General features: G+C 39.7%; 1 protein-coding gene across 3 annotated transcripts in view; it reads right to left on the bottom strand.

The window, feature by feature from the left end:
* RADX (RPA1 related single stranded DNA binding protein, X-linked) overlaps positions 1 to 27,432 on the bottom strand; it is a 40,847-nt gene that overhangs the window by 8,297 nt on the left and 5,118 nt on the right. For 2 of the 3 annotated variants that reach the window (XM_075941113.2, XM_075941111.2), the window contains exons 4-13: positions 20,586 to 20,694; positions 20,292 to 20,383; positions 20,083 to 20,205; positions 17,028 to 17,135; positions 14,069 to 14,236; positions 13,279 to 13,433; positions 12,672 to 12,889; positions 11,006 to 11,074; positions 6,838 to 6,917; positions 680 to 979 (exon numbers count right to left, since the gene is read on the bottom strand). In XM_075941113.2, coding sequence (XP_075797228.2) covers positions 680 to 979; positions 6,838 to 6,917; positions 11,006 to 11,074; positions 12,672 to 12,889; positions 13,279 to 13,433; positions 14,069 to 14,236; positions 17,028 to 17,135; positions 20,083 to 20,205; positions 20,292 to 20,383; positions 20,586 to 20,694 — 1,422 coding nt within the window. The remainder of the gene's footprint in view (positions 1 to 679; positions 980 to 6,837; positions 6,918 to 11,005; positions 11,075 to 12,671; positions 12,890 to 13,278; positions 13,434 to 14,068; positions 14,237 to 17,027; positions 17,136 to 20,082; positions 20,206 to 20,291; positions 20,384 to 20,585; positions 20,695 to 27,432) is intronic. The other variant, XM_075941112.2, reaches the window with a different exon arrangement.

Raw genomic sequence — 27,432 nt, 5'->3', positions numbered from 1 at the left:
AGTGAGAGATCAGGTCAAAGAAATACAGTTGAAACATATGTACAGTTCCCTTTACACTACTGACTCATTTCAACAAACAGATCTCCAGCACATATATTAGCTAAAAAAGAAGGTTGGAGACTGGTTATCATTCTTCTCAAAACACCCATACTTGATGATCTGACCTATTGACCAGGAACTGCCTAGAATCCTAACATCTAAACAAAATGTAAATAGCTCAGTTACAACATAGTTTCTTCAAATATAGCCCAGAGTAAAAAATTAAGAGATTTTAACTGCATGTAAAGTAAAGCTAGTAAGCAACTTTCAAAATCACAATTTCAGCTGAAAATAGGTATTTCACCTCAAATTACAAGGAAATTTGGAAATCATCAGAAAATTAGTGCTGTACTCAAAAGGTGTTATAAGTCTGGAAAATCCTTGCTTCTAGTGCAAAACTCAACTCAGACTTAACTATGGAGTTTGGATGGGTGCTATCTTAATGTTATCTTTTAAAAAAATTAAGTTTGTACTTTTAACAAGATTGTATATAAAAGAAACTCAATTCAAATTACACTAAAGCATCCATTCAACTTCACAAAAAGTTAAATGGCATTCTTTGTTAAATGTTGAGAATGCTAACAATCTTACAATGTTAGGATTTCTTTCAGAAAAAACTGAACTATTAACTGTCACTTACCCAGTATAGTCACTTCATAGTGCCCAAGGCCACTGGCACTTTTAAATTCCTGAATTTCTTTCTTTGTTATGTATTCTTTTGGCTTGTGCACTGCTGGATGTAGATTATATTGCTGTGTAAGGAATTCTTTGTGCAAATAATCAAATTTACGTGGGATGCTTTCTGGGAAAACAGTGCAGTAATGCAAGCGATCTATTAAATTGTCTTTCACCTTTATCCACAGATCGCTTTGCCATGATTCATGGCAAGCTCTTCTCATCTCTTCTATTTCAGGTGTGTCACTCACTCCCTCCGTATCTGCTATTATAAATACATTAAACATGTAGTTTATCAATATGCACAGACAAAACCATACCACCTCCCCAATGTACTAGGACAAGCAAAATTTAATAGATTAACAAGTCAAACATGAAAATATATGTTGAACAATCAAAACAAAGAATGCATAGAGAATTAAGTTAAGGCTAGACTGTTAGTAAATAAGTTGTTGTTTCCAGCTAGATTTTGAAAACCAGACTCATAAAAATAATTGTTGTTGGAGGGTGCCATTCACTGCTTGCTTTTGGGTGAGTAAGGACTAGTCATCTTGTTACACCATAACCTGGTACTGTAAGTGTAAAAATTAAACAGGTACTTTATGATGCTGTGCTTTACCATCTTCTGTTCAATGTATATTCATGCAATAAAGACTACTTGCTGTTGCTTTATATTTTGCGCAAAATCCCAGTTATAGTCTACCCTTATATGTAATGTTACCTGCAGACTAAGAACTAAAAAAAGTACAACTAAACCATTTCTCTTAATTCTGTAGCCAAGTCCCCATTCTGTAACCTTTCCACAAGGTGCATTCTGAAACATATCCAACCTATTTTTTTCCAGTTATCCCTATCTTATCTCCTGCAAATAGTGCTCCCATCTTGATACTATACAATGAAACTTATTCCTATTTCCAATTAGCTCACGTGGTTTGTGTGTGCCAGTTTCCTCACTGCTTCACAGGAGGCACTGAAGTATTTATTACAAAGGAGCTTCATGAGTGCCAAAGACTCAAGACTAGCAACAGCAACAACCCAGAGCAGAACAACAATAAACAAACAAAGCACATGAGCATTACTGCATTGGATGAAACACAAGGAATTATGCTGAAAAGAAAGGAAAATTGGTGAGCCTAACAAAGAAAAAAAAGCATTCAATTTGTGTCCGGAGAATCCTTGCATAGAGCATGAAGCAGAACTTTTTCCACAAAACTGGAGTGTATAGTAAATTTACAGCCACCATCCTCCCCCATTAATAAATAATCATCTATATAGTAAATTGAGAGAGTAAAGTTGTCATGTATTAAATAGCAAAAATTGCTATTAAATATAAATGAGTCAAATGAAATAATATATGGAGATATAACTATCTCATAGAACTAGAAGGGACCTTGAGAGGTCATTGAGTCCAGTACCCTGCCCTCACGGCAGGACCAAGTACCATCCCTTGAAAAACAATAGCGGCGAGGAGTCCTGTGGCACCTTATAGACTAACTGAAGTGTTGGAGCATAAGCTTTCGTGGGTAAAGACCCACTTCGTCAGATGCATATCATGCATCTGACGAAATGGGTCTTTACCCACGAAAGCTTATGCTCCAACACTTCAGTTAGTCTATAAGGTGCCACAGGACTTCTCACCGCTTTTGCAGATTCAGACTAACACGGCTACCCCTCTGATACTTGAAAAACAATGACATCTCAACTAACAAACTGAGAAAACCTAGCTGCTTGGTGATATAAAATTTAAATTTATAAGCAGCATGTTCTAGTATCACCAGAAAAGCATAATGTTCCATTTCAATGTAGGCTGTTAGACCTCCATCTCTTGGTAATGCTGTTTTATATCAGAGATACTGTACACCAAGTGTTACATTTCATGCTATTGTCATTTTTAATTTTGAACAACTAAACAGTCACGTTTGATTAGAAAGATAGCTGACTAAAAAGAGGTTCTACTGGGATATTCTGAATAATTACATTGAGATAAGAAAGAAATATACGGTAATTGCCATCCTCTAGAGTAAGTGTGAAGACATTATTTGCAGGATTTTGTGGTATTAAAGTTAAAAACTGCTAGGATATAAATGGCAGGTTAAAAATCTCTCTCCTTCTAAAACTTCAATCATGCCTTTACTTAATTTCCTCTCTTTATATCTTGAAGTTTATTTGTATGCACATATTTAAATCAGCACAAACAGATGTGAAATTAGGAAAGGACAACAGAGGTTACAGCCTTTTGTTACTGAACAGTGAGATGCTGAAATCCACGTTTAAGAGAATTTAAAGCATTTAAAATTAAGTATTTGAAGCCCAGCTGACTGGAGAGAGCTTTCTGCTAAAGACACCATACTTTCTTTGCCAGTCTATATAAACCAGCATGAACATTTGATTGAATGAGCTGCAGGAGAGCTTCCACCCCGAGGAGCCCGCAGAGCCACCCCAGTCCTCCTCATCGGGGGCTCGTATGCCATTCCTCCCTCACATCCTTACACTCACCCGTCCCTAGCACCCCTTGCTGATGTACAAAATAAAGGACATGTGTGTTCAAAAATAGAAACTCTCTTTATTTAACAAAACTGGGGGGGGGGATTAACCTCTGGGGAGACTGGGAAAAGGAGGTGGGAGAGGGGAGGGCAACTAAAATGATCAGGGGTTTGGAACAGGTCCCATATGAAGAGAGGCTAAAGAGACTGGGACTTTTCAGCTTAGAAAAGAGGAGAGGATATGACAGAGGTCTATAAAAGCATGAGTGGTGAGGGGAGGGTGCATAAAGAAAAGTTGTTCATTAGTTCCCATAATAGAAGGACTAGAGGACACCAAATGAAATGAATGGGTAGCAGGCTTCAAACTAATAACAGAAAGTTCTTCTTCACAAAGCAAATAGTCAACCTGTGGAACTTCTTGCTGCAGGAGGCTGTGAAGGCTAGAACTAGAACAGAGTTTAAAGAGAAGTTAGATAAATTCATGGAGGTTGGGTCCATGGAGTGCTATTAGCCAGGGAGTAGGAACGGTGTCCCTGGCCTCTGTTTGTGGAAGGCTGGAGATGGACGGCACGAGACAAATGGCTTGGTCATTGTCTTCGGTCCATCCCCTCCAGGGTACCTACTGTTAGCCGCTGTCGGCAGACAGGCTACTGGGCTTTATGGACCTTTGGTCTGACCCAGTACGGCCATTCTTATGTTCTAAGCTCAGGGCTTACAGTCGGGGTCTCACTCGACCACTTTGATTTTCATGCAAACCTGCTCCTGGGTGGCCAGGCTGGCAGCTATCCTGCCCTAGACGGCCACTGTCCTGTGCTTAGTGTGGAGATCGTGGACGTTGGAGGCTTCCCCCCAAACCTGGATGAGGTCCACAATCTCCGCACTAGACCAGCCTGGGAGCCGCCAGCCTGGTCCCGGGAAGAGGCGGAGGGCTGGGTGGCAGCGGGTGGCTGGCTCGTGCTGTGCCAGGTGCAGCGTCTGCTGGCTGGGTGCTGGCAGGCTTGCACCTGGCACGGTAGCCAGACCCTGCCCCTTTAAGGGCTCCGGGGCCAGGAGGGGGGCAGATGAGTTTCCCTGGTGGTGCCCAAAGTAGCCACCAGGGAAGCTGGTGAGGGCTAGCCTCCCACTAGTTCGAATTAAGTGGCTACACAGCCCTTAATTCGAACTACTTCAGTCTTGCTTCCCATGGGACCTTACCTACAAGTTCTCTGAGCTTATCAAAATCTGCCTTCCTGAAATCCATTACCTCAATTGTGCTGGTCTCCCTTCTACCTTTCCTTAAGATCATGAACTCTATTATTTCATGATCACTTTCCCCTATACTGTCTTCCACTTTCAAGTTCTCAACTAGTTCCTCCCTATTTGTTAAAACCAAATCCAGAACAGCTTCTCCTTTGGTAGCTTTTTCAACCTTCTGAAACAGAAAGTTGTCTCCAATGCAGTCCAGAAACTTATTGGATTGCCTGTGCCCCGCTGTGTGTTAGTTTCCCAACATATGTCTGGATAGTTGAAGTCCCCCATCACCACCAAATCTTGGGCTTTGGATAGTTTTGTTAATTGTTTAAAAAAGGCCTCATCCACCTCTTCCACCTGGCTAGGTGGTCTGTAGTAGACTCCTAGCATGATATCACCCTCGTTTTTTACCCCTTTTAGCTTAACCCAGAGACTCTCTACACAGCTATCTCCTACGTTCATCTCCACTTCATAGAATCATAGAATCATAGGACTGGAAGGGACCTCAAGAGGTCATCGAGTCCAGCCCCCCGCCCTCAAGGCAGGACCAAGCTCCACCTACACCATCCCTGACAGATGTCTATCTAACCTGTTCTTAAATATCTCCAGAGAGGGAGATTCCACCACCTCCCTTGGCAATTTATTCCAATATTTGACCACCCTGACAGTTAGGAATTTTTTCCTGATGTCCAATCTAAACTTCCCCTGCTGCACTTTAAGCCCATTACTCCTTGTCCTGTCCTCAGAAACCAAGAGGAACAAATTTTCTCCTTCCTCCTTGTGACACCCTTTTAGATATTTGAAAACCGCTATCATGTCCCCCCTTAATCTTCTTTTTTCCAAACTAAACAAGCCCAGTTCATGAAGCCTGGCTTCATAGGTCATGTTCTCTAGACCTTTAATCATTCTTGTCGCTCTTCTCTGTACCCTTTCCAATTTCTCCACATCTTTCTTGAAATGTGGCGCCCAGAACTGGACACAGTACTCCAGCTGAGGCCTAACTAGTGCAGAGTAGAGCGGCAGAATGACTTCACGAGTTTTGCTTACAACACACCTGTTGATACAACCTAGAATCATATTTGCTTTTTTTGCAACAGCATCACACTGTTGACTCATATTCAACTTGTGGTCCACTATGACCCCTAGATCCCTTTCCGCCATGCTCCTTCCTAGACAGTCGCTTCCCATCTTGTATGTATGGAACTGATTGTTCCTTCCTAAGTGGAGCACTTTGCATTTCTCTTTATTAAACCTCATCCTGTTTACCTCTGACCATTTCTCTAACTTGCTAAGGTCATTTTGAATTATGTCCCTATCCTCCAAAGAAGTCGATACCAAACTGGGTGGGGTTGCATCTGCAAACTTAATAAGCGTACTCTCTATCCCAATATCTACATCATTGATGAAGATATTAAACAGTACGGGTCCCAAAACAGACCCTTGAGGAACTCCACTTGTTATCCCTTTCCAGCAGGATTTAGAACCGTTAACAACAACTCTCTGACTACGGTTATCCAGCCAATTATGCACCCACCTTATCGTGGCCCTATCTAAGTTATATTTGCCTAGTTTATCAATAAGAATATCATGCGAGACCGTATCAAATGCCTTACTAAAGTCAAGTGTGTACATTTTTAATATACAAGGCAACCCCTCTCCCTTTTTTCCCTGTCTGTCCTTCCTGAGCAAGCCGTACCCTTTCATACCAACATTCCAATCGTGCGTCCCATCCCACCAGGTTTCTGTAATACCAATGATATCATAAGTTGTATTTATTGGTTAGCAATTCCAGTTCTTCCTGCTTATTACCATACTTCTTGCATTTGTATATAGGCATCTAAGATACTGATTTGATCTTGCCTCATGATTTGATTTGACCATGATTACTTGCTTGTATGTTACCACCTTTCTTCACAGTGTGACTTTTAAAGAATGTACTCTTACGATCAGGGGTGATTTTCTTGCCTTTGGAAATGCTAGCACATTTGAATTACTATTGCACCACCACCACCAAAAATAGAGACAAGGTCTTCTTCCCTACTTTGAGCTGCTCCAGAGATGCAACACAGACTCAAAGCCAACTTAAACATGAAGCATTCCTCTTGTACAGTGCCTAGAACAATACAGCCGCCTTCTACCACGCATACAGCCAGCCCTGATATGTATAAGGGTCATGTCAGATGGAAAAGGTGCTGATACCTAGTTGTCTGAATGGTTCCTTAGAGTCTCTTGCTGCTTGATGCAAATAAGAACAGCCTGGGGTTTCTCTATATTGTGTTGAGAGCTGAACCAGCTCTAGGATAGCAAGGACAGGGGATGTTTGTCCCCTTATTTTTGGCCTGAGCAGAGAGGCTTTACATCTTTTTACAACAGTGAAATGAGCAGTCAGACAAAATATTTATCCACGTACCTCTACTAGGTTGTGATGTGTCAGGTTCAGCCAAGATATTTTGTTCGGGAACAGAATGTTCTTGCTGAAATTCACGCAAGCTATAAAGCAAAAATGAATAAATTCTCAGTTTTTTTAAAACGTTAGCTAAAACTAAAAAGTGTATATTGGGTTACTATGTTATTAAAAAACCCATAACTTTTAATAATTAGAAAGCAGAAACTTCAGACTTGATAAGAGTTATTTTTATTGCTAAGGATTGCTGACATGAAGCTACAGAAGTTTAACATCTGCAATAAACAGAATAATTTTTCTCAGCATAAACCTTCTTAAAGTTCAAGGTTAAATGCATTTCTTGTCATGTGAATCAGTGAACTCCGAAGGAAAAATGTTTAAATTAAAAGTGACATTTTTCGCCCTCTAGTGGAAACTTGTTGTAAACTACGTGCATGACACTAGCACAGGGGTTGGCAATCTTTTCAAACCAAAGAGACAAACTACATCAACAGAGAGCTAGTGTAAGAATACCCATTTGCATGACTGAAAATATACAACTTAATATTATTGATAATTGACATGATGATTAATAATAGCATAAATAAAACATTGCACTCAAGGATTTTATTTAATGGGACTTCTGCTGCTGTATCTTTTCGCATATTTCTTTGAAGTTTACAATATAACTGGTCAAATTCAGCTTCATGCACACATTTAGGCTGTCTTCTGTCAGTCTTGAGTGCAAAAGTACCTTTGATGTGATTCAAATGAGAGAGCGCCTGCTCACACATATAAGTGGAGCCAAACATTGAAAGTAAGGCCAACCTGACATTCTGCATGGTGTTGTACGTGACAGGAAGTTCTTTCGAAATTTGCAGAATCAGATCATCATCATGCTCCAATTTCTTATCAGCAAATCTCTGCAATTTTGGCCACTTCTGCACATTCAGTACGTAGCTGTACTCATTTTGCATTTGTTCTTTGTCAATTTGATGGGCCATTTTTCACAGCTCTGTCGTGAACTTTTTTTGCCAATAATGGCATGTCTTGAATTTTCTGCAAGATTTTGTCCTCATTGTGATACTCTTCAAATAGTTTATGACCAATAGCATGCTTCTCTTCTTGTAATCCCTGTCACTGAAAGGCTTCCCCTCCCAAAGAATGCTGTATGAGCCTGCAAAACTTAGAGAGGGTTTAGCTCCCACCTTTTTTTGACCATGCCAACAGGCTATTTTCTCCAATGTTCATTTTTTGCTGCAGTTCCTCGCAGGGTATTTTCTAGCAAATGTTGCATGTTTTGTGATGAAATTCATTTTTTGTTTGTTTGAAAACCGTCTCTCACTGCAAATGAGACAGTGAGGAGATCCAGACTATCCACAAATGCAAATAAGTCTGTCCACTCCTCTTGAAAATGTTGGTACTCATCATCCCGCTTTCTCTTTGCCATTTTTATTGTTAGGGGGTTACAGAGTTCACCATCACGTAGGATAATGTAAACATTTCTTAACCAATCAAATAAAAAGAGAATATGCTTGATCCCCACGAGTAGAAAGAAGGGATGGTTGTTAAAATGAACAGTTAAAGGTGAAATAAAAAAATTATCTTGATGTAATTATGGGTTTTTAAAATTCTGAATTAATTTTTCATTTTAATGCAAAAAGTTGTGTGTATTTTGGGAATGACAAAAGAGCCATATTCAGCTCTAGAGCCACATGTTGCAGGCCTCTGCACTAACAGAAGCAGAGCTGAATGTTATAAACAAGTATTGCTCAATCCACTACCTGCTTGTGGCCTAAAACACACACAGCTACAGACCATGTGACATCCTCAGGGCCATACAGGCAGTATATATATTGTGTGGATTAGGGATGTTAAAATGTGGGGTTTTTTGGGAACTGTGTAGCCACTGAAGTGTGAGATGGGTTGAGGAGAGAGGCAGCTCTGCAGGAGCTGGTGTGCGTGGGAAGCCAGCTTTTATGTTGGCTCCCTGCATGTACCAGCTCCCATGGAACTGCCTGCCCCTTGCGTTGCTACCTCAATATCAGAGACAGCAATGGGGGGCAGGAGGGGATGAATAGAGGCCACAATGGTGAATAGGTTAAGAACCACTGTCATAGCCCATAAACAAGTTTCTATACTAATTGCAGAAAGCTCCATGCTGTGTTATTATACTTTGATACCAGCACACGTCAGTGGTTGAAGGTACAAAGTAGCTATGAAAACCTGTAGCCAGAACAACACTTTAGAAACTAAAATGGTGAACATAAGGTTCCGAATAAACATTCCAACAGATTTCACTTGTTATCTTGACATGACAATCAGTTCAATAAAGTGAACTGGAATTTTTTATTATAATTTCATTAGTTGTGAAAACTAAATGAATTCTCCAACAGTCATCCTTTAACCTCCTTTAGCCAGCTCTCCTCCTCACCTGAAAAAATATCCTAGAGAACTAAATGTTATATATTGTGCCACCATACTAACCCCAGCTTTTAGTTCTGCGTATTCCTTTTTCCCTTGTTTTATGCCTGTATACTTGTTACCTAGTCAAATATCATAATCAAATTTAGATTTTATGAAAAAAAGACTATTTATTATATGAAGACCATGCCTGTGAGTCTATAAAGAGGTTTTGATAACAAAAGCTACAGTTATGGTAAAGTAACATCCAGGTGCCCTAAATTAAATGATCCCAAGATGGTAAAGAATTTCAAAGTTCCTTTTTTTTATTTATTGGGGACCTAGTACAGGATACATTTCAGTCATTAGTATTTTTCTTACTTTTTGAGGCGTTAAACATTTTAGAGAAGGGTTAAATATTCAAAAGTTTGTACAACTCGTTTTTAATACACATTCTTTAATGCTAGTTAAGAGCAGAAGAGAGTATGCATTAGTCTTCTCAGCTTTACTTTCATTATAGAGTTTAGAAAAAGGGAAAAATAGGTGTTTATTAAAACAATGCCTTCACCCTGTGAGTCAAGTATTAAAGTGATCTCATCTTGGTTCCTAACTCTGAATGCACAAGAACTCAAACTCAGAGATGCAAATCGAGCAGCTATAATAGTAGCTAGTTAACTGTGCAGACAAAAAGCTACAGCTGCACCAGCTTGGTTGCCTTCTTTCACTGGCATTGTTTTGAGCTGAAAGCAAATTTGAAAGCTTCCTTTTCAATTACAAATATATATTGGAATGCAGCCATGTAACCAAAATTCTAACCATGTTTTCACAGTTAAAAATGAACCTTTGCAAAGGTCCACAAGGCCTCAAGAAAGATGCATGTAAGATGGCAGACCTGAGCTTGTCAAGTTCTTAAGTGCTGGCTGGTCCTGGCCAGCACTGGGTCTCCCTACCATGAGCCCTGGCTGGGGCTGCTGGGTGCCAGACTGCTGCCACTGGACTCTTGGCCCGAGGCTTTCTGGTCCAGCAACATCTGTGGTCCTGCCAAACCATGGATGTTGCTGAACCAGAGATTCCTGGTTTAGAAAGGTATGACCTGTACTGTATTTATCCTATTTATTTATGGTAGAACTCACAATATGCTTGGTGCTTTCTTAACATCAAGGACATGGTTTCAGACTCAAAGAGCTTACATTCACTGCATTGTACTGACTGACTAATATGCTCCTATACAGACCCTTCCTCTCAGCCTCCCTCCATAACTACTCTTCATAAATTTCTCCTTCTATCTCACTTCTCTTTTCAATATCTACCCTTTCTTTCCTTATCTTTCCATTTAGCTTATGCTCTCCTAATCAAAACTTCTCCTGCTAAAACTGCAGAACATGATGTTTTTACACCATCACATTGTTTAATCTGCTTGCATGGATTCTCCTATTTTCTGCTATGTGTCTATTATTTCTTTTAGCTGGTAAACTTTCTGGGACAAGGACTGTCCACTACTCTTGTCTGTACAGTGCCTTGCATGCTGGGGCCTAATTTTCACTACCATAAAAACCATTAACACCACAATACTAAGAAAAAAATGGCTTAGAAAGTGTTCCAGTATGTCAGAACTAGAAACTGTATCTGGGAGGGGAATGCCAAATATTAAATTCTTCTCATTCCTTTCTTCTGTTTTATTTCCATTTAAAACTTAGTAACATATTCTTGACTTTTGCAAATGTAAAATATACACTTTAATCTTATCAATGCACTTACTGAAAAAAAAAACCACAAAGACCACATCACTCACTTGAGTTTCTTGCTTGCAGATCGTGTGAAATATGGACATGCAGACACACAAGCAGACAAGTTTCTCTTCCTTAAAACAGTAAAAATTCATCATTTTACAAAGTACATCTGTTTGATATAAAAATGTACATATCCTCAGATTACTAATAAAATCATAACTTTTATCTCCATCAGAATTAAAAGACAAGTGCAAACATTTTCAGAAGACAAGACACTGTACCCTTAAAAACTGCTGCTGCCATTGGTAAACACAGCTAATTTTTTCCAATAATTTTTTCTTCAGGAAGTTCCTTCATTCAATTCCAAATCTATCTTTTTCAAGGCAGCTTTAGAAAAATGTTGACCTTCTTAACTTTCTTCCAGAGCTACTGCTTTTGAATGTTAAAAAGAAATAAAGATGTCTTTTACAGTATAAAAGAACTACAAAAATATTGGCCTTAATCACTAGAATTCCACTGCATTATTATTTCACAGTACATATCAAGATTCTGTGCTATTGACACAGGCTGGGTCAGTTCTAGAGCAGTAGTTCATTATTCCAATTTTCAGAGATCACCCCTGTGGACTTACTTTTTAATCTTAGGATGTGTCTGCACAGCGAAGTTATAACTATGCGGGTGTCTACACAGCAATTCCGTTATTTCGAAATAACGGACGGATTATTCCAAATTCTGTAAACCTCATTCTACGAAGAATAACGTCTATTCTGAAATCGCTATTTTGAAATAAGGCATGTGTAGATGCTCCACTTCTCCTATTTCAAAATAGCCCCTCACAAGGGCCATTCTAAATTACTCCTCCTGGGCCTCTAAATCAAGATAGCATGTCTACATTAGGGAAGCCTACCTCAGACTAATGATGAGGCTTCCCTACAGTGTAGACATGCTATTTTGAAATAAGCTATTCTGGAATAGCTTATTCCGAAATAAATGTGCAGTGTAGACATAGCCTTATAGACACTATAAAGAGTTCCACAGGTCTACATACATGTACTGACCTTTCAGAGCTCCCATGAAATACAGCACAAGCATAACAGAAAAGTTGAAAATTCTCTCTCTCTTATCACCTGACCTTCTGATTCTTGTCATTCTGGAAGCAAATTACAGCTGCCTGGGGTGTTTTCTATTATACAGATACTTACATGGGAAGAAAAACTAATGGCAAGGGATACTGAAATATTTCTTCTTATTCTACGTTTTTTGGAACATCTTTTCTTCACTACTTTAATTGACATTAGCGCCTCAGTTGTTTAGTGAAATTATGTGCATGCACTGCTTGACAGTAACTACTTTTTATTTAAATTTCTGACTGATATCAAAGCCGTGTAGACACTGATAAGGAGAGTACATTCCCATCCACATGCATCTGTTTTAGTCAGACCACTGTGAACCTGAACAGTAGGTTACTTGTCAACTAAGGCCATTTGGAAATGTCACACACATAGGCTTTTAAGGTTCAATCCTGCTTTAAGTGACTTTAATGGGAGCAAGACGGGGTCCATAAGGAAGGATTACCATTTTAAAATTGAGTTACTTATAGTTTTAGTCAGTTGCCTTTCAATGGGACTTGTGAGTTAGGTGTACTCCTAAAAATCTTACTCTATACATCTACAGTAGATCAGTGAAATGGAACAATTAATATAACCATACTTTATTCAAAAGGCTTACTTTTCAGCCTCCGTACGGTGTTCGATTTTTCTCTTGATTCGACTTTTTCTGGTTAACATATTTGGATTCTGCTGTTGTTCCAGGGAACCACATTGTGAATCAAGTAAAGAATTAGCTTCTTTATTTCGATGGCTTTGCTTTTTTCCTTTTGTAACACAATCTTTAGCCATATCAGTGTTTTTTACAGTTGTTTGAGATGCTGACTGGACTCTACTTTTCTGTAACAGTAGCAGATTCATTTTATAGAAATTCTCTCTAATGAAGTTTAAAGAAAAAATACATACCTCTGTCTAGAAAATGACAGGTTATATTAAAGTAGCCAGTTTTCCCAGTACTTAATTTACTTTTTAGCTAGGCTATTTAACCAATTCAATAACTTTTATACAAAGGGTATTTTTATTAAGGACTGTAACTCTCAGAAAACAATTAAAATTTTAAAACTTAATGATTTACCTATGACTTTCAAACTTCTTTTGCTCTCAGAATAGTAAATTCAGTTAATCAAGAGACAATATATGTGTGTTTCGAATTCAAATGCAAGAGATCTCAATTGTAATTATGATCACAGCATCTTAAGTGCTGTACTATTAATTCTCTAGCACTGTACCTGAATTGGTTCCACCCCCGCGGCATCTTCATCTGCATAGCTGACATATCTTATAGCACTAATTATTCCCTGAATAGCAATGCGCTTGTGCTCCCTGTAGTGCAGGTCTTCAATCTCTCTCTTCATTTCAGTTATGGCTTTCAAAACTGATTCCACTGCAAAAGAGCAATTACCACAAACTTAAGAGTTTTTAAAAAATACAAAACTTAGTATGAATGTTGGATTCATAAAAAGAAAATTGTAAAAACTTTCTTTGCTAAAATTAAATTATTACATTGTCTTAAAATTGAGCTTCTCGGTAATTAAATCCTCCTGCTCTCTCATGTTTTATTATCAGACTATCGGGGAGCAAACTTTTCAGCCAACTCAGAGTTAACACCAAATAACCATAGTTATTCAAAATTCTACATAATATACGACTGCTGAAGTTCTTTATCATTATCATATCTTATGTTTTTCAATACTACACAGACTTGCAAGCTGACTGAAAATATAGACAAAGCTGATATTGGTAAGAACAGAACATCTGCAAAGTATAAATTCAGAGGTGCAGATTCTCCACTTATATAAACTGTCAAAACTTTACTGCAGTCAATAGAGCTATGACAATTCTCTAGCTAAGGCATTGTTTCAGTCTATCTTCAGCAGCTACAGAATTATTTGTCTTTGAATGACTTTCCAGTTTTAATCACTGATACAATCCAGGTGTAAAGCAATCAGAGTTGCTGATTTTGAATACTTATGATGAAGGCTCAGATAGAATGCATTTTTTTTGTATGGTGTAGGATACCTTTGTTATTTTTACAATACTTCAGAAAAGTTTTTGGTGCTGGTGGGAAAGGATAGTATCCACCAATTACAGTTTTCTTGATTTGATCAGCTTCACTTTGAGTTTTAATCCACTGAATAAAGCTTTTCACTTTGGAATCCCTGGTGTATGACTGACCTTTGTGGCACCCTGTTAAAACAAAGAGGTTTGGGTATTGAGATAAAACGATCAAATAGGTTAAGGTAATTTTTTTTATGAAATGCCACACTTGAACACTGTAGAGCAATATACACAAAAAGCTAAGTCATAGATACTAACACAACATCTCTTCTAACAGTCAGTAGTGGATTTATAAAGAAGTGTAATGGGACCCTTACATGGCACTTTGATTTAAAAGTACACACACACCCACCTCTTAGATAACCCAAATGTTAGTATTTAGGGTATAAAACAGTTGAACATTCATTCTACAACTAGCTAATTGTACTCTGTCCCACACAACAGTGTAAAAATATGAGCAAGAAGCAATATTTGACACCAAAAAGTTACCATTATCCCATCAGAGATGACCCATATTCTCCTGTTGACACTTTGTCTGTGGCAAGATAGATCAATTTATAAGATGCTGAGCTAAAAAAAGTCTCAGCTGATGATTTTGAGATGCTAGCTGAGACACTGATTTAGGACCAAGATGAATACAAGAGAGAGTAGCTGACATTAAAGCAAGTGAGGATGACAATAAAAATCAGAAGCCCTTCATTTGGAAGCTCTGAAATCTAAAATTAAATATCTCTACCAAGAGGAAGATTTGTGGCCAATCCTACTAATAAACTAAAACACCTGATAGTCATAGTGACTTATGAAATGCTAAGGGAGATTAGAGAGGCTATCGCAATAAAAAGCTCAGTAATAGTAGGGGATTTCAACTATCCCCATATTGAATGGGTACACGTCCCCTCAGGATGGGATGCAGATATTAAATTTCTTGATACCTTTAAATGACTGTTTCTTGGAGCAGCTGGTTCTGGAACCCACAAGGGGAGAGAGAATTCTTGATTGAGTCCTAAGTGGAGTGCAAGATCTGGTCCAAGAAGTAAATAAAATTGGACTGCTTGAAAATAGTGACCATAATGTAATAAAATTTAACATCCCTGTGGTGGGAAAAACACCTACGCAGTCCAGCACTGTGGCATATAATTTCAAAAAAAGGGGAACTACACAAAAATGAGAAGGTTAGTTAAACAGAAATTAAAAAGTACAGTGATAAAAGTAAAATCCTTGCAAGTTGCATGGAAGCTTTTCAAAGACACTATAATAGAGGCCCAACTTAAATGTATACCTCAAATTAAAAAACATAGTAAGAGAACCAAAAAAGTGCCACTGTGGCTTAACAACCAAGTCAAAGAAGCAGTGAGAGATAAAAAGGCATCATTTAAAAAAATGAAAGTTAAATCCTAGTGAAGAAAATAGAAGGGAGCAGAAACTCTGTCAAATTAAGCATAAAATTATAATAAGAAAAGCCAAAAAGGAGTTTGACAAACAGCTAGAAAGAAGGACATAAAACTGTATTTTCTTGTTTCTGTCTGCCTATACATGGACTCAGTATTTATTGTCTGGGCTAACATATCACCAATACTATAGAAAGAACAAACTGGATAATAAACCCAAGGTATTTCTGCGGAAGACCATTTATAGGGCTGAATTTAATATTAAAATTATATAGGACATTTTTTAAATAAAATGGAAAGCTGGAATCTACAAAATAGGATAGGATTACAGAACCTTTATAAAGGTTCCTTGTTGCATATGTTACAGGATTGTCAAGTTCTTAAAATATTCTGTAATGGAACAACTGATGAGTCTTCATGCGAACCAACTAAACAATAGCACAATTGCTGGATATATTATAATTTCTTAAAATATAGTATGATTTAGCAGGGGAAGACACCCTTTATCTTTTGATTATCATATTGCATTGTTCTAACTTTTATAACTATCTCAATACTTTCAACTCATAACTGTCCTGATATGGCTTTCACTATCAGTTGGCGCATATATAGTCTGTTTATGGTTTGTTTATAGTAGGGATGTGAACGACTAGTTGACTGTCCGACAAGCAAATGCTTATCGGATAGTCCACAGGCTAGTTGACTAGTCGCTTCCCTCCCCCAAGCTGGGGTGTCCTTAGGCTACATGCAGCATTTCAAAGCGGCAATGCCGCATGGAGTGTGGGATCAGCTGGGGACTCCCCCACTGCCTCCAGGCTCCAAGTAGCGCTGCCACTTTGAAACACCACATACAGACTGATGCCGGGCTCCCCATGGCGTTTCAAAGCAGCAGCACTGCATAGAGCCCAGAGTCAGCGGGGGACTCCTCAGCTGACTCCAGGCTCCACACAGCACTACCGCTTTGAAATGCCGCAGGGAGCATGGGGCCAACATGCTCCCCGCAGCACTTTCGCCTTTGAAGTATAGCAATAGCCTTTGGAAATTTAACATCCCTAGTTTGGAGTCCATCTGATACCAGCTCAGTGAAGTTTTAATAGGTTTACTCAATAACTTCACTTTCCTTCTTCTATCTAGAAATACAAAGCTTGTGAACATCTCTCAGACAGGAAGGAAATCTAACCACTTTCCAGATAATTTATAAATGTTAAAACTAGACTGGTCTCAAGTTTACAATCAGGCCAACAGGAATTAAATATAGGGGTATTTTATTTGGGGGTGAGGAGTGAAAGAGAAAAAAGGAAACCTGGAATTACTAATGGAAAAATATAATTTATTCAATCTCTGAATGGAGGGAGCAATGGTAAGGTACGCTACAGTATGATGTTGAAATCTGCTTTAAAAGCTAATTGTTTTTTCCCTTCTATCTAGAAATACTAAGGACATCTTCAAGCTGAAATATCTCATTTACCAAAAAATATATAATCTACAGTATATATCATGTAACATTAATTTTAAAAGAAAATTTTATTTACCTGTAATAAATATCTGACTCTCGTTTGAAGTTGTAAGATAAAGTGTTCTGGGAGTATTCTCAGTGATGTCCCGCACCACTCTCATCTGTGTACACACCAAATAGGTCACTAGAGAAAAAGAAATCATTTAATTTTTTTCTAAAATATCAAGGTGCCAAAGATGCACTAAAATAGTCAATATTTCACTCTTTTTTTGTTAGAGCTCAATTTGGGGATGGAGTTGGATTCACAGTAAGGATGTTAACTTATGAGTAATTTACTAGTTGACTAGTGGATAGGCACTTCCACATTCCTCCTCTGAAATGTACAAGATCCTCCTCAAAGGAGGAATGTGGGAAGTCCCACTGACTCTGGGCTCCACAAGGGTGCTTACCCCAAGGGCTCTTGTGCATTTCAAAGTGGAAGCACCTGCATGGAGCCAGGAGTCAGTGGGACTTCCCACTGGCCCCAGGCTGCACATGGAGTTCCGCATTCCTTCCTTTGAAATGTACAAGAGCCCCAGTTGACTAGTCCTTAACATCCTTAATTCACAGCTGTTAAAGTAACATGATTTCAGTTGGAGTTAAGCATATGTGTAAGGGTATACAGGATTCAGGCTCTGGCGAGCCATGATACAATTGAGTTAATCTGTCACAATTTGAACATTACATTGAGAGGTTTTGTGTCTCAAAGATGTGTGTTAAAATTAAAATTATGCATAAAAAAAGCTGTCCCAAGTGGCAGTTTCTCTCTCTCTCTCATATAATTACGTTGAAGCTGCTGTTCCACTTTGCATAAATAATTAAATCTTAATCAGGTGTGAGAGAAACATATTATTATATAGCTGAGGGCTTCAGGCTAAGAAAGTAACATCCTGTTTAATTGGTTAACCCCATGTTTCTCAGACTGTTGGTCCCAACCCTCCAGGGGGTCGTGAGCAACTTAGAGGAGGGTTGCGGTATCACAAAGTTTGAGAACCCCAGGGTTAACCTGTTAAAGGTTACGTTTAACTGGTTAATTGATTAAACAATCTCAGTTTTGCTCCACATTAGAACAGAATTTCTCATCTACCAGCCAGCCTTACTACCTCAATCTTCATTATATGACACAAAAGAATCTGTCAGTGTTAATAATTAAAAACAGCAATTATGGCTGCATACAATTCTACATTAGATCTCATCCACTTTTATATTATGCAAAAGAAATCAAATAACGATGATTGTTAAAAGGGGCTTAATTGTGATAACATACCGATAAGGGGGGAGGAATAGCTCAGTGGTTTGAGCATTGGCCTGCTAAACCCAGGGTTGTGAGTTCAATCCTTGCAGTGGCCATTTGGGGCAAAAATTTGTCAGGGATGGTACTTGGTCCTGCTGTGAAGGCAGGGGACTGGACTCAACAACCTTTCAAGGTCCCTTCCAGTTCTAGGAGATAGGCATCTCCATTTAAAAAAAAACAAAACTGCTTCACCATTACATCATAGACCATACTTCAAACTCATTTCCTCTTAACCAAAACACAGAGAAGAAAGTCATTAATTTCTCTCTCCTTTCTTCCACACCATATATTCTCAAAGTTTTGTGCTATGTGGCTGCAGATGTGATCTCATCACAGAAGTTTCTGTGATACATACTAATCACTTTTACCACGGGAAAGAAAGTGTTATTGAAGTTGATAGAGCCAAACAAAAAGTTATGTGAATTTTAGCTTCATTCACAGTGGATGAGACAAATCAAGTACCAAACATTAGAGAAAAGAAGTTTTTCCTCAAAAAAGATGTTACAATCAATGATCTAAAAAGAACAGAAATCATCTTCTGAAAAATATATAGTCTGCAGTCTTTAATGAAGAAATGTGAGACTGGGATAATGGCTGAAAAAGACTGTCAGTAAGCTAAGCTAATGAAATGTTAAATAAAACTGAAGCCCTGTAACTGTAGAACTAATACAAGCAAGCTTTCCCATTCTGCCCACAAATGTTTTTTCCTTGATGTGGAAAACATTTGTTGGAGGTAAATGCACAATTATTTTCCAACGTTACCAATGTAATACTTCAGGACAAATACACCAAAGTTTTCAAACTAGTGTTTGGCACACAAATCCACGTTTAGGTACCTACACTACATCTTATTTTCAGAAGGACTGAGGACCTGCAACAAGAGTTAGGTGTTCAACATCACTGAAAAAAAATCAGGCTTTAATACACATTATTTTCAAAAAAATTTAGGGAAAAAAAAAAGAAAGAAAGAGCAGAGAATATCTTAAATGTTAAGAGACTATTTTCTGGTGATAAGGGGCATGATCCAACACACAATGAAGTGAAAGGAAAGCCTTGCAAAGACTTCACTGTACGTTGGCTCAGACCCAAATAGCAGGCTTGGACAGTGCTGTTCCTTCCTTGCTGAGGGAATCTCAGATGGCGATTTTAGGAAATGCTCATTATCTCTTAGTGTACTAAAATATCAATTTCCACAGAGTTTTAACCTGACTCCCCTCCCATTCAATATGTACCCAATTCCCTTGGGAAAATTAGCAAAGAAGCATGTAATGCATTCATCCTAATACTCAAGGCAGCATGCTGACAACACCTCGAGTACTCTGTGATCTGTGCTGAATCCATGTTGGGTTCTCGGTGTTTTTTAAGGAATTCATTTTGACATGTAAAACTACATGGCCTAAAACTTGCCTGAGAGGCAGCCTCTTTCCTTGTATTGTACTACTGCAATCACAATCAGGGTGTTCTGTGCAAGAAACTCACAAATTAAATTCATTCAAATTCAATTAAAAAATTCCACAACAGCTCAATTTTAGGGCATGCCGAAAGGCCCATCTATTTACCAAAGTTACTGAGGAAGATCTGCTAAGATGTGGACTACCACCTTTTGTTGAAATGAGCACTGTTGGGTCGGTTTTCATTACTGCTCATTTGTTTTGTGATTGGGGCTAAGAAATTTTAGTGATAATATTAATTCATGGCAAAGATGCCTAGTTTGAAAATGGTGCTCTTCTAGAAAAATACTGTAAGTGAAAATAAACAAGTAAATAATAAAATAGTCTGAATATTGTATGATAAATACTTGGGTGAATGTGTTCAAATACGTCTGGCTGAGACGTGGCAAACAATTCCAGTATGAATGGTTGATCTGATGTCCCATCAACAACATGTGCCCAACGATGTATCCAAAAATCTTCACCATATTCTGCATAAACCAAAATGTTAAAGTTAAATAACAGTCTACCAAATTGTAATGGTTTGATAAACATTTAAAATAATTTTTATATATACCTCTCTTTCTTGATCGTTCAACCCTTCCTACAAATGTTACAAGACCAATAACATCACAGGAATGATTATTTGGTAAGTTATCCAGTTCTGACCTAAAAACAAAATTAAAGAGAAATCGTTAATATTTCTTAAAAATGTGAAATTTAAATCACTTTGGAAAAATTCCTAAGTAGTGCCGAGATGAAAAGTACGGAAGATATAACAAGGTATATTATGTGTTTCCTGTAATGTTCCCAGTTAAAATTCAATAAAAACATTGGTCCACGCAAACCACAACAGAAACTTTTATTTTACCTCGTGACAAATCGATATTTAACTTCAGGTAATCTCCATTCTGGTTTAACCATTTTTTCTGGAATAATGTTAATCTTAGTTGGAGGATCTCGAACGTTCAGGCTAATTTCTGTGGAAAAAACCAATACCATTTTAAGAGTAAAAATGAATTGAAAGGAAACCTTTACTTGTACATTCTGAGTAATCAGAGACACAGGGCAGGAGAATATTATCTTTTATTGGACCAACTTTTGTCGGTGAGAGAAACAAGCCACAAAGAGACATTCTTTTAACCTGGAAAAGTGGCATTTTTGTTGAATAAAATGAAACACACTTACTTTGGCTCACTGCTTTTGATATAATTAAAAACATTTGTGTTTCTGATTTTACGTCTTAAAACTCAGAGTGATGCATGTAAACATGTCATAGAAGGCTGTAATGACTTATAAGAAGGACCATGTTGGATTGTCCAGCTCCCTGCATGAAGCAGCCTGTTGATGATTCAGTTGGATGTGTCAACCATGATTGCCAGATTCTTAAACACTCTCAAAAAGATCATAATTTAGAGATTTCTTGCAAGGGATTAAATAAGAAGACAGTTGAAGTGCCAGTTGCAGAAGTTCTGATTTAACTCCAAATGATTATGGTCAAGATTTTTTTAAAATGTACTATAACTCTGCAACAGCCTTCTTTTATATTTTAGAAATGTGCATCTGTCTGTTCATCCGTAAATCCGTTTGTCCAAGAACTCCTCCTAAACAGTAAGGTAAACTTAAAGCAAGGTAAAGATTTTGTGGTGCCAGGACAACAGGATGTATATGGAATTCGATTGTTTCTCATAAAATGGAAGGAGAGGGATGTCTGGTAGGAGGAACATTTATATTGCAGAATGGCCACAGGAGGGCAGCAAGGGGCCAGAGATAGGAACTGGGACTGTTAAAACCCTACTGGACTAGCAGGAAGCAGGTGGAGAAAGGGACAGCTATCTCCTATATATTTCAGAGATTTTATCTGTCTGTCCCCAAGCCAGGGTACATATACCCCTTCCCCAGCTTGGCCTGCTATAGTGACCATGCATAGGCGCTTCTCACCTGACCCCAAACTGCTGTGTTGACAGGGCTGGGTTGTCCTCTCTCCCCGGAGCAGCCTGCATAGTGAACCCGTCATCTCTAGCCCCAGCCCAGAACAATGATTTAAATGAATAAAAACAAAACTTATTTGATTTATGAACTCGAGCAACACTGGGTAAATCTTCTAGTAAGGTAATAAGATAAGTAAGTCAGCATAGATCTGTCAAGAACAAATTGCATCAAACCAATCTGACAGCTTTCTTTGACAAGGTAAAAAATCTTGCAGATACGGGGCAGTAGCAGCTGTGGTATAACTTGACTTTAGTAAGGCTTTTGGTACTCTCTCACATGACCTTCTCATACACAAACTAGGGAAATACAACCTAGATGGAGCTAGTATACAGTGGTGCAAAACGGGTTGGAAACTATTCCCAGAGAGCAATTATCAGAGACATGGTGGAAGGGCGCACTGAGTAGGGTCCAGCAGGGATCAATTTTGGGTCTGGTTCTGTTCAACATCTTCATCAATGATTTAAATAATGGCATAGTGAATACTCTTATAAAAACGTACAAGGTGTGAGGTCTGGAAAAATGCATGAACATATTAAGAGCAAGACATAAAATCACACCTTATATTATCAGGCCTTGCGATACAGAGATTTCACAGTTGGTGTCAGTAACTAGTCTTGGAACTTGTCACAGGGGAAAAGACAGTCCAGATGTGCTGTATGAAAAGGGAAATTTGAGGCAAGCGACCATATTGCTTGCATGGTAAATGCAAGATTCCTACACTCTGAAGGACATAAATATCTATATTTAATTGATGCTAACTGGATTCCAAACATTGTCAGAGCTTATATGGATAAGATAACTATTTTATTTAGCTCTTGACAAGATTACATAGGACACACAGTAACTATGCTGCAAGAGCAGACCCAATCGACTGTTGTCCTAACCAAATTTTACCTTGAGTTTATAAAAGGATTCAATAATATTGTTCCTTCCATAAGGAACGCGGCAGTGAAGAAGCCTGTTTTAAACAAACCATTTCTGTTACACACTGACCCTACTAACATTGAGTTAGAACCTGTAGTAATACAGAAACTAAGGGGAAGTTTCTGGGATGCAGTAAGTGACGTTTTTGTCATTCCTTCCTGCATCAATTTTGCATTGGGGTTGTGACATCTGATTGAAATATTAGATATCTGATTAAAATGCGATATGTGGCCAGGAAGGGTTAACCAGCTCATAAGCTGACCTACCCAGGGTCAAGCTTTAAAGACTTGTTGGGAAGATGTGAAAATAATAGGTGGACTATTATGTTAGGTTAGAGAAGAACTCTGAAATGCAAATTTGCTTTCTTAGAGCAGTAGAATGGCAGGTACTTGCTCAGGGGCCTTATGATATACATAAAAAATCCTTGTCTGTTACTACACCTTTGATTCGAGATCAAAAGAAAATATTAACTTTTACGGTGAAATTTGATTGAAGTAATATTACTGTTCATATGTCTCTTTGAAAGTTGTAGTAAATTGTTTGTGAACTTTTTAATGGATAAATTACTCGGTGCTAATTACCATGATGTTTGAGAAAGGTCAAAGGCCTATTGTGCTTTCCCAGGCCAAGAGGCTGATGCAAAGGTATAAAGCCTCTTTGGACAGGATCCTTTTAAATCTCATATCTTCTTGGATGCTCATGGGGAAAGCTGCAAACCATAAAAGATGACATGGCAGGAGATCCTGGTGCCTCTTTAATGGGCATTGACTTAGGGTCTCAGATCTGCCTGAGGTTTCAGACAGGGGAAACCTAAGTCTTGGTCTATACCAGGGAGTTATTTCAAAATAACCCCCCCTTATTTATAAGCTGAGTGACCAACCCTGTTATTTTGAAATAATCAGCCAGTTGTTTCAAAATCTGTACTCCTACTTTCCTTGAGGAATACACTTATTTCGAAATAGTTATTTCAGGAGTTATTTCGAATTTAGTTATTTTGAAATAATTTCCTACTCTAGACATGCCCTTAGACACAAGGATTGAGGTCCCAGTCACAGACGGGAATCGCCCTGGATATGGATTCTGGACTATAACCATGGACTAAATTCTAAAAAATTTTGTGCAACTACCAGCTCATTGTCTCTCATTTAATTGAGCCTCAAGAATTGAACTCATGTCTGCATGTTATTGATATTTTAACTAATACTCTTTTTTCTTTTTTAATAAATTTGAATTTAGTTAGTAATAATTGGCTATAAGCATGTATTTGGGACAGAGTCTGAAATATTTATTGACCTAGAAGGTAATGTGTCTGATCCTTTCAAATTGGTAGAACTTTGACTGAGTGGAAGCCTAAGGATGAATACTTAAAGGGGACTATGTTGTTTGGACTTCTGATTAACCAATAAGGTAATATAGAAGCCGTTTTGTGATGGTTTGGAAAATATAAATATTGGAAAAAATACCAGTTTTGGGGCTTGGCCATCCCATTTCCTGCTGTGAACCCTAATTGAGTGACCTCAGCTGGCTCCCCTGGGAACCCAGGTATCACAAACACTTGTAAAAAGTGATCATTTTGAGAAGGATTAGCAGGAATGTTATAAGGAAAACAATAATAATTTTTCTGCTCTATTCTGGGCTGATTAGGCCTTGGCTGGAATATTTTATTCAGTTGTGGGTACCACGATTCGGGAAAGATGTGGACAAACTGGAAAAACTCTAGAGAGGAGCAAAAAAATGATTAAAGGTCCAAAAACCATGACCTATGATGGAAGACAGAAAAATTTGGTTTGTTTAGACTGGGAACAGTTTTCTAATACATAAAAGGTTGTTACAAGGAGAAGGGAGAAACGTTGTTCTTAATCTCTGAGGATAGGACAAGAAGCAATGGGCCTAAATTGCAACAAGTGAGTTTTAGGCTGGCATTAGAAAAAAACTAACTAACTGTCAGAGTAGTCAATCCCTGGAGTAAATTGTCTAGGCAGGTTGTGTAATCTCCCTCATTGGAAAATTTTAAGAACAGGTCAAAAAAACACTTGTCTGGAATGATCTTTATTAAAAAAAAAAAGTCTTGCCATGATTGGAGGGGACTGGACTAGATGAGCTATGTCCTTTCCAAGCCTATGATTCCAAGATTGTTATACCCTGGGCTGAAAACACAGTAGTTTTGGAGAATGCATTTAGTGAACAAACATCTGTTTCAGAGTATGACCCTTCCTGAACTCCTCCATGCCTTGGCCTCTCTGGGTATGTCTACACTACAGCGCTAGTTCGAACTAACTTAGTTCGAATTAGTTAATTCGAACTAAGCTAGTTCGAACTAACGCGTCTAGAACTAAAAACTAGTTCGAACTAGCGTTTTGCTAGTTCGAACTAGCAAGTCCACATTGAGTGGACTCTGAACAGGGCTTAAGGATGGCCGGAAGCAGTGCCGGCAGGGCATAAAAGGAGGACTTAGAGCATGGAGATGCTGTCTCAGGCTAGCCGAGGGCTGCGCTTAAAGGGTCCCGACCCCCACCCCGGACACACAGTTCTAAGGGGTGCCCCGCTTGCAAAGAAGTTCTGGCTTGGAGTGCCCTGAGTGCCCACACTGGGCACATCACGCCACTCGGCCATCAGCCCAGCTGCACTTGCCGCAGGCTGCCATCTGGGGAGAGGGAGTAATTGGGGGGCTGCAGGAGAGCTTCCACCCCCAGAAGCCCACAGAGCCAGCCCAGTCCTCCCCATCGGGGGCTCGTACCCCATTCCTCCCTCACCTCCTTCCACTTACCCTTCCTTAGCCCCCCTTCTTATTGATGTACAAAATAAAGATAACGTTTCTTCCAACATTGACTCTGTCTTTATTGAAAAAAAACTGAGGGAGACTGGGAAAAGGAGGTGGGAGAGGGGAAGAGAAAGGCTGGGAGAGGGGAGGGCAACTAACATGATCAGGGGTTGGGAACAGGTCCCAGATGAAGAGAGGCTACAGAGACTGGGACTGTTCAGCTTAGAAAAGAGGAGACGGAGGGGGGACAGGATAGAGGTCTCTAAAAGCAGGGGTTGGGTGGAGAGGGTGCATTCAGAAAAGTTCTTCCTGAGTTCCCATAAAGAAGGACTAGAGGACACCAAAGGAAAGGAATGGGTATCAGGCTTGAAACTAGTAAGAGAAAGTTGTTCTTCTTGACAAAGCAAATAGTTAACCTGTGGAACTCCTTGCTGCAGGAGGCTGTGAAGGCTACAACTAGAACAGAGTTTAAAGGGAAGTGAGATAAAGTGATGGAGGTTGGGTCCATGGAGTGGTATTAGCCAGGGGGTAGGAGTGGTGTCCCTGCCCAAAGTTTGTGGAAGGCTGGAGAGGGATGGCGCGAGACAAATGGCTTGGTCATTGTCTTCGGTCCATCCCCTCCAGGGTCCCTAGGGTTGGCCGCTGTCAGCAGACAGGCTACTGGGCTAGATGGACCTTTGGTCTGACCCAGTACGGCCATTGTAAGCTCAGGGCTCAGTGTCGGGGGTCTCAGTGGACCCCCTTGATTTTCATGCACACCTGGTCCTGGGTGGCCAGGCTGGCAGCTCTCCTGCCCTAGACGGCCACTTTCCTGTGCCTAGTGCGGAGATCGTGGACGAGGTCCACGATGTCTGCACTAGACCAGGAAGGTGCCCGCCTCTTGCGGTCCAGGGCAAGCTCCCGGGAGCCGCCAGCCTGGTCCCGGCAAGAGGGGGTGGGCTGGGGGGCATCGGGTGGGTGGCTCTGTGCCGTGCCAGGTGCAGGGTCTGCTAGCTGGGTGCTGGCAGGCTTGCACCTGGCACGGGCACCGTAGCCAGCCCGTGCCCCTTTAAGGGGTCCGGGGCCGGGAGGGGGGCATAGAGTTTCCCTGGTGTTGGCCAGAGTGGCCACCAGGGAAACCTGGGGAGGGCTAGCCTCCCACTAGTTCGAACTAAAGGGCTACACAGCCCTTAGTTCGAACTAGCTAGTTCGAACTAGGCGTTAGTCCTCGTAAAATGAGGTTTTCCTAGTTCGAACTAAGCGCTCCGCTAGTTCGATTCAAATTCGAACTAGCGGAGCGCTAGTGTAGCACCTATTAAAGTTAGTTCGAACTAACGTCCGTTAGTTCGAACTAACTTTGTAGTGTAGACATACCCTCTGAGATAAGTGTAATACACTGTACCTTACAACCATTAAGAAGTTGAAAATAGTTTTCTGTTTAGCAACAATGTTCATTAGGAACATATACATTCAGCCTGTGGGCTACTAAGTGGAATTCAAGGTGTTGATTTTAACATTTAAAACTCTAAATGGTTTGGATCCTGAGAAACTGACACACTTTATCTTCTATATTACAGGTTGCACCTCCCAAAATGGGCACGGTCACAGCTGTTCCTGAATCAGAGAACCGCAGGAACCTAGCCACAGGAGGGCAAGTCCATACCAGCGAAGCAGGGAACCGACGCCGCCAGTAGTCCCTAGTAGCCTGCGACAGCTTGGCTGGGGCCAGTGGCAGCCCTCGGCACGTAATCCAGTTGGGATCAGGGCCAACGGCATCGGAGCTAGCGGCCCCCCAGGACTGGCAGTAGTGGGGGCTGGAGGAAGGGGAGCTGGCTGAGGCAACAGAGCTGGGAGTGCTGAGGGGCGGCAGGCTTGGGGGACCCAGTGGCAGGGGACCTCACCTGGTCCAGCAAATTCCCTCGTTTGGGACTCGTCATGTCCTGAGAGTGCCAGACCAGGGAGGTCAGACCTATATCACAATTGCAATCAGCAGAAGAATATATGCTAGCGTTCACTTAATAGAACATAGAAATTGCTATTGGGATTTTCTCAGAGATGATCC

The sequence above is a fragment of the Pelodiscus sinensis genome, chromosome 13, assembly GCF_052426305.1.
Source record: "Pelodiscus sinensis isolate ZL-2025 chromosome 13, ASM5242630v1, whole genome shotgun sequence".
NCBI lineage: Eukaryota > Metazoa > Chordata > Testudines > Trionychidae > Pelodiscus > Pelodiscus sinensis.
This window is presented reverse-complemented; position numbering and strand designations above follow the sequence as displayed.